We start from the raw sequence: 8,556 nt of genomic DNA, 5'->3' as shown, positions 1-8,556 counted from the left end.
AACAGAAGACATTCAACGTAATAAAAGTTCGTCTAAGTGATTAAGTCAGCTCATTCACAGTTTGTTCGGAACTATTTTCCGCATAACAATAATGCACCAATTACCAAAACTTTGCATGACAATTCCCAAACTGAAGCGATATTTTGACATATTTACCTACTTCTTCCACATTTGTTGATTTATTCAAACCATTTTTCAAACCATTCCACATTCAACATTTCAGCCATTTATTTATGTATTTAGTTATTTTTTCATACTGCTGACAACTGAATCCCCCCACCCCCGGATCAATCAAGTATCATTCACACATTTACATTTTGTTGATCCTAATGCAATTTTCATTTAAAAAAAAAAAAGCAAACAAAGTATTTATTACAACCTGATTTATTATATAATTTCCATTTGCAGCAGAACCATTCAGCAACGATACGATGTAAAATGTCTTTTAAATACCTGACTGTCCACGTTGGATGGAGAAACTCTTGTTCCTCTGAGTAGCTCATGAACGCAGCATTTACGTCACAGGATGGGGTGCTGATGGGACTACAAGAATGGCTCCTCGTGTAGTTTTTAAGAATACGCATCGGACACCCGCACACTCGGATATAAATAACGCCCTGGACATGGGAGTTCTATAGCTGGCTAAATGTTTGGGATGAGAACAGAATATGTTTGTGGTAATTTTGCAATTATCACAATTACCACCATCCTAATATCAGAAAATGTTGTTTTGTAATACAGTTCAGCTTCCAAAAAACAGGATGACTGAGTGATGTTTGAAAAAGGAAAAAAAAAACACAAAGTAAATGTTATATCTATATCATATCTTAGACAGTTTTTTTTCTTTTCTTTCAATGAAGGTCACGTGTTGTCAACAGGAGAAAAGTTGAAATTGTGGACGAAAACGTCAATGTCCCCTCCGGTGGGATGGACTGTTGTCAGGACGCCTTGGCCACATCACAACGCTTCACTTTCTGCTTCCTCTTGGTCTGCATCATTTCCTGCTGCTGCTTCATTCGCACTTCCTCCAGAGTCAAAGACCCCCCTTTCAATACACACACACACACACACACGCACATACACAACCCCTTTGTTGAATTTCTTGGTGTGATCTGGGGCCAACACTTTATATTTGCACTTGCGCAAATAGTAAGAAAGGTGAAGGGGCGTGCTCGGGGCTCACCAACGGTGCTCGGCTGGATGTTGACGTACGCCATGGCTCTCCTCAGCTTCAGCTCCTCCAAAGCCGCCAACTCCGCCTCCGCCTCTGCTCAGCCAATCGCACCACCATGGATACAAACAATTCGATTTCAATTCACCCAGAGACCATTCAACAGGGGAACAACAAGGAGGAACCTAATTGACATCTTGGTACGGGGTTTTTCTTTTTTTTTTTTTAGGAAATCTTGAGTCCTCACATGTCATCAAGTTTGGCATGCCTGAAAACGATAGTGTTTAGTGGACAAGGCTCGAAAAAGTAGACTTACTTTTCTGGATGTCTCTTCTCTTCTTGGGGTTCGGGGGAATGACGGTGAAGGCCTTGTACCTGAAAGAAACAAAGAGCAAAAGAATGGGAGTAAGACAACTAAACCATGCTGGACACGATCCCCGTCGCTCACGAGGAGCCGTCATGCCAGGATGCCAGGCCACGTGACGAGGTTAACATCTTCCGACAGGGCGCTTGATCCAGATTATAGTCTGGTCCGGTCCAAGTCAAAGATCACAACAGCAGCCGTTCGCACACAGCTACAGATGGCACCAGCACGCACACGGCAAAGGTTTACATGTGACCGTCATGCCCACATGAATAGGACAAGCAGGACAATTTTCTAGACTGAACCCCTACGCATTTATTTTTCCCTCACCTGTGAATTCCCAGCTTCTGAACGCCGACTCGTCCCTGCCGTCCTGCACACTCGCCGTCCTCCAGACACTTTACATCACAGGCGGTGTCCTGCTGAGCCCAGTCAAGTCTCGCTCGGGTCGCGGTGGATCTGGACCTGCTGGGGCGCTCGCAGGCCGTTTGGGAGTGAGCCCCCTTTTGCGCCAGTCGAGGGCAGCTGGCCGCTCGGTTTTGCCGCGCGGGGGCCACTTGTAGCTTAGCAGGTTTGAGCTTGACAGGTTTGGTCCTCCCCTCCACCTCTTTGTGCTTGATCATCTTTGTTGAAGGGATCTTCTTTGGCTGCAGTCCACAAATGTCTGTGTGTGGCGGACTTCAGGACCAGGGCTCTCACCCAGCAGGCCTCCAGTTAGGGGTTGGGCGATATGTTTGTTCTTAGTGATGTCATGCTGTCTTTGTTGTATCCTGCCGGAGTTGTTGGCAGACAGTCATGGAATAAAGACGTGTTCCTCACTTCTGTCACAACTTCCCGATGGGGACATCTTCTGCTCCAAAGTGTTTCCTGAGCTCCGTGTCTCTAAAGTGTCCCGGTTGCCATGGAGCTCCGACCGCATAAATACCATCACAAAGTGTGATTGATTGAGCATCATTTCCAGTTCAAACCTTCAAAATAAAAATATTTTGCTTTCGTGGGACACTGTGGCTGGGGCTCAGTTCATCTAACACGCCGTCAATCACTCTCTATGAGGTTATTGTGTTACCAGAAGGGCAGTATCAGGTATTGAGAATGTGACGTCACAACAGCTCATAGTTCATAGTGGACTTTATTTTGGAAGGCATATTTCTGCTTGCCAGAACAATGCTGTTTCAGTCGTGTCTTGACGAAGCTGGCACACGAAAGTGTGACGTCGCATTTGAGGATTTGTTGACAAGTCCCTCAAGTGTCACCCGTAGTCTCGCCAATCGCCGTGAGTGTAAGACGTCACCACCTGAGCTCTATGTGTTTCAGGAAGTCTTCTGCCCTACAGACTTCAACCAGTAATTAGTCTTGTCGTGATCATAAATTGTTATTGATAAAGTATATTGTATGTTACTGTCAATAATTAGATAAATAACTGAAAACAAAGAAGACAACATCAAAATTGTTGGTCATCTGTTGACAATAGGATATTAATAATAGTGTTCTTTAGGGGAGACATCAATAACATTTGTAATCTTTTTATTTGGGATAATTTATACGATAGACCCATACATTGAATCCGAGTTAGATCACGGCACGATGAAACTCGTAAGCCAATGTAGCACTGGTCTAAATGTTAGTTTTGGAGCTGCGTTGCCACATTCAATATGGCGACGACGTTTTCGTGCGATTCCGGGCTAAGGCGGGGTCAATGTCTATTTGACATCTCGGGTGACGAGGAAGTCGCCACTGACAGCGACTGCGCTCGTTCAGACTCCACTAGTAGCCCTCACCAGTGCACTAGTGCACACCGTCCGGTACAGTGGAGGGCTGAGCCAACCACTACACTAACCAACCACACGCCCATCTCTCCCTTTGGCTGGCTGGCAGGCTTGCTGACACCGCGAGCGCGTCATCGCGTGAGAATGTTCCGTGGAGCGGATGGAGGAGCGGATGGACCGGGCCGCCGCGCTTCGCTGACGCCAGGAGGCAAGAACCCGCCGAATCCGCCGAGCCGAGTCGACCCAGCTGACACTTGCTTAGCATCACTCGTGTAGTTAGCCTGACACTTTGCTAGCTGAGGCCTGCCTCCGTGTTTTTATTTTTTTATTATTCTAACACTTCACAGTGAGTCCACATGACGAGCTGGCGCGGCGCTAATCCTCATCATTTTTATTATACGATATGAATATAATAGTAATAATAATGTGTTAGCATGCAGCTGTCGTGCGTTGCCGTGCACCTGCTTGCATGACGAACTCACCCAATGGGCAGAATAGAATTTTTTTTCTCATTGCAAGCTCGATATTTAGCCAAGGCACAAATTTGACGTGCGAAAAATTTCACAGCACAACACCGAAAAAGTGGCTTCACTGATCATCATGGACACTGCCGTCTAGTGGAAGAGCATCTAATTGCTCATCCACTCACTACACGTCATTGGCATAGATAGGTGGAGAAATAAATGTATGGATACTAGATTGAATTATTTACAATAAAGCAAAATTAGCTGAATCGAAGCATTATAGCATGATGCACTGTTGAATTTGTTACTTTCAATTTCATGATGTTATTCCGATTTGTTAGTCAAAGTATCCCATTCACATTAGTTTACCACATAAATGTTGGTTCTTTGGTGGTGGGGATGCCCAAAAGAATTAATAGCATTTCCATTCATCTCAGCCTGCGATCCTAATTGCGTGTTTATTTCTAGATCGTTAAAGCGTTGCAGGATGGACAAGGAGGCGGGTGGTGCGAGCCAATCAGACCGTGGACCGGCCTCCTCTTCCTCCTCCGATTCGGCTGCCGCCGGCACACCAACGCCGCCCCGCCTCACACCCAACCCCATGCTGCTGCAGGACTTGCCGGCGCCCCCGCAGACGCCCGTCACGTCCTCCCCGCCGCCACCGCTCACTCCCGCGCCATCCCTCTCCACACCCAAGATGGCGGCGGCAGCCAGGACTTCCTCCCCTCACGTCCTGGTCCCCGCCCCCCCTAAACTGACCACCACGGCGAGTTCCGCCCTTCGTACGTACGCTCGCCCCATACTGCCCTGCGCTTCCAAGACCACCGCGCACGTCTCGTCTTCTTCTGTAGGGGGCACCACTTCTTCTTCTTCGCCATCTTTGTCAACAACCGCCTCTTCAGCCAAAACATCCATGGTGCTGACCAATGGGAGCGCAAGGAGTGTTCCCGTGCCGACCTCCAACACCATCACGCCCTTCCACACACCTGCTAGTCCACCTGGAAGACAGGTAGATGTTTCGTTTAGACAGTTTTGCTGCCCTCTTGTGGCATCTTGGTGGCCAAAGTTGAAGTCACATCAACAGGTTAAGCTCATTTGACATCCCCAAGAAGAACATTTGTGCTAAGCTAACGTAACAACCGCTGTGTACAGGTGCCGCAGCCTCACCCGGCAGGCTCGCCCGGCTCCGCCAGGCACAGGACTTCCCAACAGGCCTTGCTCCTGGGAAAAGGTCTCAAAGGCTCCGGGCAAGAGCAGGTGCTGCTCAGAACTCAGATGGTAAACACGCACAAATGCACGGAAGCGTCTGTGGGGATGCTGCCGTGTCCATGGTGACAGTGAAGGCAGCATCCCAAAGGTTTCGCGTTACAGTCCCGCTATGCGCTGTTTGTCGTGTACCATAGTGCAATACCGTGACTTGATCGCCCTGAGCAAGCAAACTGAAGTTGTTGAGCGAGTTTGTCAGAGAGCAAACTGATTAAATAAACTAAAACGTTTCCATTGAGAAAATAAAAACAAAACGTGCCGACTCTCTTCCTCCGTCCCAGGTGAGCAACGCGGGCACGCCGAGCGGCGCTGTCGGCCGCCGCTTGACAGTGGCCTCTTCTTGTCTCGTGTCCGTTTGTGGCGCGCAGCTTCAGAGCGTGACTCCGAGGCCGGCCCTGCCCGCCGCCTTGGCTGCGCCCCCCTCACTGCGCCTGAAGCCCCCCGCCTCGGCCCCGCCTCCGCTCTCCCGTCCGCAGACGGCGCTCTTCCCTCCTCTGAGGCCACGTCCGCCAACCGCACCCTGCCGCCACCTGTCGGTACCGCCTCCGAGTAAGGCGCTCTCTTCTGCGGTCGTTTCATTAGGAACGGCTGAAACAATGATGATTTCTTGGAAAGTGGTTATATGCTCACCTCGTGCTTGTCTTTTTCGGTTCAAGCGCTCTACTCGCCGGTGCGAGCCGTCCCTCTGCGGCCCAAACTGCAGTGCGTGCGAGCGCTGTCGCCGTGGGTTTCCGCCGCTCTCCAGACGCAGCCACCGCCGGCTGAGATCGGCGTCCTCCCCGTGACCGTCCCGCCGCTCGCCGCTTCGTCCTCAGAGACGCCGCCATCCGCATCCAGGCGCCTACAAATTATCGCTCTCTCTTCAGCCCGCCCGCCGCAGTCTGTCACACGGCCGAATTTGAGCAGACGGGAAGCGCTTCCGCTTTCTCAAAGCGTCACGTCGCCTCCCCGCCGGAAGGACAGCGAGGCTCCGCCAGCGGGCCTCCACGATGTCCATGTGACTGAAAAAGACCAAAGACGGGAAGATGAGGACGAACCAGTCAAGATGGAGGCGAAGAAGGAAGCTGACCTTCTGGAGAGACAGCAAATGGAGGTGCCGGAAGAAGACCACGGTGACCGGGAACAGCCCATGGAGCTGCAAGAGGAAGGCGCCGCCGCTGCCACTGAGGTGCCATCACCTGTCGCTCGGCCACAAGCGCTCAAAGGGACGCCGACAGAATCAAACATCACCGAGACTGATCTTCCGGAAGCGCTTCCTGTCCGGCCTCCGGAAGCTTGCGTACGTGCCATCGAGGCGCCGGAACTTCCTGCAGACAAGACCGGCCAGGAGGAACTCTGTGAACGCATCACTGACGACAGAAGTGACATCATCAATGAGAGCGTGTCGGCGCACTCCGACAACCACTCAGGTAACACGTCCCGTGTTTTGTGCGGACTTTTTTTGTGTTTATTGTCTAAAGTGTGTCCTTATGCAACTTGTTCCAGCATTGTCCAGCCTGTCATCACAGTCCCCACCCTCGTCTCCGTGGACGGATCCTGCGTCTCATGCCGCTGCCCAGCCGCTCAACCTCAGCCGGTCGCAACCGGCCGTCGAGAACAGACGTGCGAGCGAAACCGCGACAGAAGCGAAGCCGCCTCCAGACCCATCGGAAGACGGGCCCGAGGACCGAGCAACGGACAGGCCATGGCAGACCGGGCCATGGCCTCAAGGCAGAGACGTCTTGACACACGTGGTCGAAGGCTTCGTCATACAGGAAGGACTGCAACCCTTTCCTGTATGCACGCACACATACACACACTCACACGCGCACACGAGTTGCCATGAAGGTGCAACCTCCCGTCTGCTTGTTTCAGGTGAACCGCTCGTCGCTGCTTTTGCTTCCTCAGGCGGCGCCACCGCCGCCGGCGCAGGAAGTGAACGGGAGTAAGACGGCCGTGACGGCGACAGAGGAGGCGACGGAACATTCTGAACATTCTACAGACTCGCAAGACGAGGACGGCAAAGACACGCAACAACACGGGACACGTACGGGACTCTTTGGCTGCATTAAGAATCACTGGGTGGTTCGAGACGGCCCCATCAGTCATCTTTGCCTTTCAGGAGCTTCCCATTGCGAGCGCGCCGTCCTGCACTGCCAGTTCTGCGGCAAGAGAGGCCACGCCCACAACTTCATGCGCTCCAAACGCTTCTGCTCGACTTCCTGCGCTCGCGGGTGAGACTCGGCAGAGCCACAAATCGTTCTTAGGCAAAAGATTAACAACACGACGGTGACACCAAATTTCCCGGCAGGTTCAACGTACGCCTGACCAAGCGGCTGCGGGCGCTGAGCGCCGGTAGCCGTGGTGACAGGCCGCCACGGCCGGTTCTCAACAGGGCGCAATCCGTGCCGGGCAAACCGCTCCTGCTCAGACTGGTAACAAACCCAAAAGCACGCCTTCGTGTCATAGCGACCGTGATGTGAACTTTTTGATGCGTCCGCAGCCTCGTGATCTCTGGAGCGCTGGACGTAAAGAGAAGGATGCCAAAGAGGACAAGAAAGTTGTGGTGGCGACGGAGGAGGAGCATCACCAAGAAGACGAGGAGGAAGAGGAGGACATGGAGGCAGCAGGCGAGGAGGAAGAGCAGGAAGACGAAGGGGAGGAGGAACCAGTGGCCGCTGTGTCGACCAGGATGGAGAGTCCGGCGTCAGAGAGAGTGAGGACGTCGCCGGCGGCGACCCCATCCACACCCACGAGCACCTTTAAGCCCGAACCCTCGCAGTGGACTGTCGAGGACGTCACAGCCTTCATACACACGCTGCCAGGTAAACGCCCGCGCACACACATTTACATCCCGATGCATCCATCCGGTTTGTCTGCGCGCTTTAGGCTGTGGCGAGGTTTCGTCGGCTTTCCGCCTTCAGGAGATCGATGGGCAAGCGTTGCTGCTGCTGACCGAAGAACATCTGATGGGCAGCATGAACATCAAACTCGGACCCGCGCTCAAGATCTGTGCGCACATCAACGCGCTCAAAAACCTGTAAAGTGGGAAAACGAGGAGCCGAGGTGCATAAATTGAAAAAGAACCAAGCGAGTCCTTTTGTCCATAAGCTGCTGAAGATTTTCAACATTTAATATATCAAATTTGTCTATTTAGTTTTTTTTAGAGTCTGATGTTCATGACAAATCGATCCTGTAGCTCACTTAACCACTGTGTGTGCGAGCGTGTGAGTGTGTGTGTAAAAACGGCCAAATAATAATGAAGATAGGTGACCTTTGTACGTGATTGCTGAAAATGTGATGTCTTTTTTTTGTTTGTTTTTTTTATATATTCTCCACCAACTTAAAAAAAAAAAAAAAAAAAAAAAAAGCACTCGGTCACATTTGTATGATATTCTGCTTGGAAATATTCAATAAAGCGATTCATCGTACTTCGCCTTTTTTTGGAATTGACGAGCCATGAGGTGACGTCATGTTGCTCCTCCCCCTCGTCACGTCAAGTGCGGGGACGGTGACAACGTCACCGGAGCGGAGGCCTGACGTGTG

At 51.4% G+C, this 8,556-nt stretch overlaps 2 protein-coding genes across 6 annotated transcripts; one reads left to right on the top strand and one right to left on the bottom strand.

The window, feature by feature from the left end:
• Positions 1-372: 372 nt before the first annotated feature.
• On the bottom strand, positions 373-2,604 carry LOC148381061 (epithelial-stromal interaction protein 1-like). Its single transcript, XM_088363310.1, has 4 exons — positions 1,866-2,604; positions 1,488-1,546; positions 1,184-1,267; positions 373-1,045 (listed from the first exon to the last, which is right to left on the bottom strand). Exons 1-4 carry the CDS (start codon positions 2,156-2,158, stop codon positions 939-941), a joined length of 543 nt encoding a protein of 180 aa, XP_088219436.1. The 5' UTR covers positions 2,159-2,604; the 3' UTR covers positions 373-938.
• Positions 2,605-2,753: 149 nt separating this feature from the next.
• Positions 2,754-8,441, top strand: LOC148381060 (uncharacterized). 5 transcript variants are annotated; one of them, XM_088363284.1, is made up of 12 exons: positions 2,754-2,878; positions 3,411-3,509; positions 4,234-4,774; positions 4,918-5,043; positions 5,313-5,580; positions 5,688-6,440; positions 6,517-6,806; positions 6,886-7,057; positions 7,133-7,244; positions 7,322-7,445; positions 7,514-7,835; positions 7,900-8,441. In XM_088363284.1, the coding sequence occupies exons 3-12, from the start codon at positions 4,253-4,255 to the stop codon at positions 8,052-8,054; spliced, it is 2,844 nt and encodes a 947-aa protein (XP_088219410.1). In that variant the 5' UTR covers positions 2,754-2,878; positions 3,411-3,509; positions 4,234-4,252; the 3' UTR covers positions 8,055-8,441. The 5 variants fall into 5 exon arrangements, with proteins under 5 accessions (XP_088219410.1, XP_088219413.1, XP_088219415.1 ...); XM_088363287.1 differs by lacking the exon at positions 2,754-2,878 and having other exon boundaries at positions 2,885-3,509; positions 4,234-4,547; positions 4,617-4,774; XM_088363289.1 differs by lacking the exon at positions 2,754-2,878 and having other exon boundaries at positions 2,885-3,509; positions 4,918-5,022; positions 5,400-5,580.
• Positions 8,442-8,556: the final 115 nt, after the last annotated feature.

The sequence above is a fragment of the Syngnathus floridae genome, chromosome 20, assembly GCF_059516105.1.
Source record: "Syngnathus floridae isolate MCC-2025c chromosome 20, RoL_Sflo_1.0, whole genome shotgun sequence".
NCBI lineage: Eukaryota > Metazoa > Chordata > Actinopteri > Syngnathiformes > Syngnathidae > Syngnathus > Syngnathus floridae.
This window is presented reverse-complemented; position numbering and strand designations above follow the sequence as displayed.

Bases quoted from the DNA above. Each gene is read 5' to 3' on its own strand.
- LOC148381061 (XM_088363310.1), bottom strand. From the start codon at position 2,158: ATGATCAAGCACAAAGAGGTGGAGGGGAGGACCAAACCTGTCAAGCTC. The intron at 1,547-1,865 runs GTGAGGGAAAAA...TGTTTCTTTCAG, and splicing joins CAGAAGCTGGGAATTCACAG to GTACAAGGCCTTCACCGTCA. The intron at 1,268-1,487 runs GTAAGTCTACTT...TTGGCTGAGCAG, and splicing joins GAGAAGAGACATCCAGAAAA to AGGCGGAGGCGGAGTTGGCG.
- LOC148381060 (XM_088363284.1), top strand. From the start codon at position 4,253: ATGGACAAGGAGGCGGGTGGTGCGAGCCAATCAGACCGTGGACCGGCC. The intron at 6,441-6,516 runs GTAACACGTCCC...AACTTGTTCCAG, and splicing joins GCACTCCGACAACCACTCAG to CATTGTCCAGCCTGTCATCA. The intron at 7,836-7,899 runs GTAAACGCCCGC...TGCGCGCTTTAG, and splicing joins CTTCATACACACGCTGCCAG to GCTGTGGCGAGGTTTCGTCG.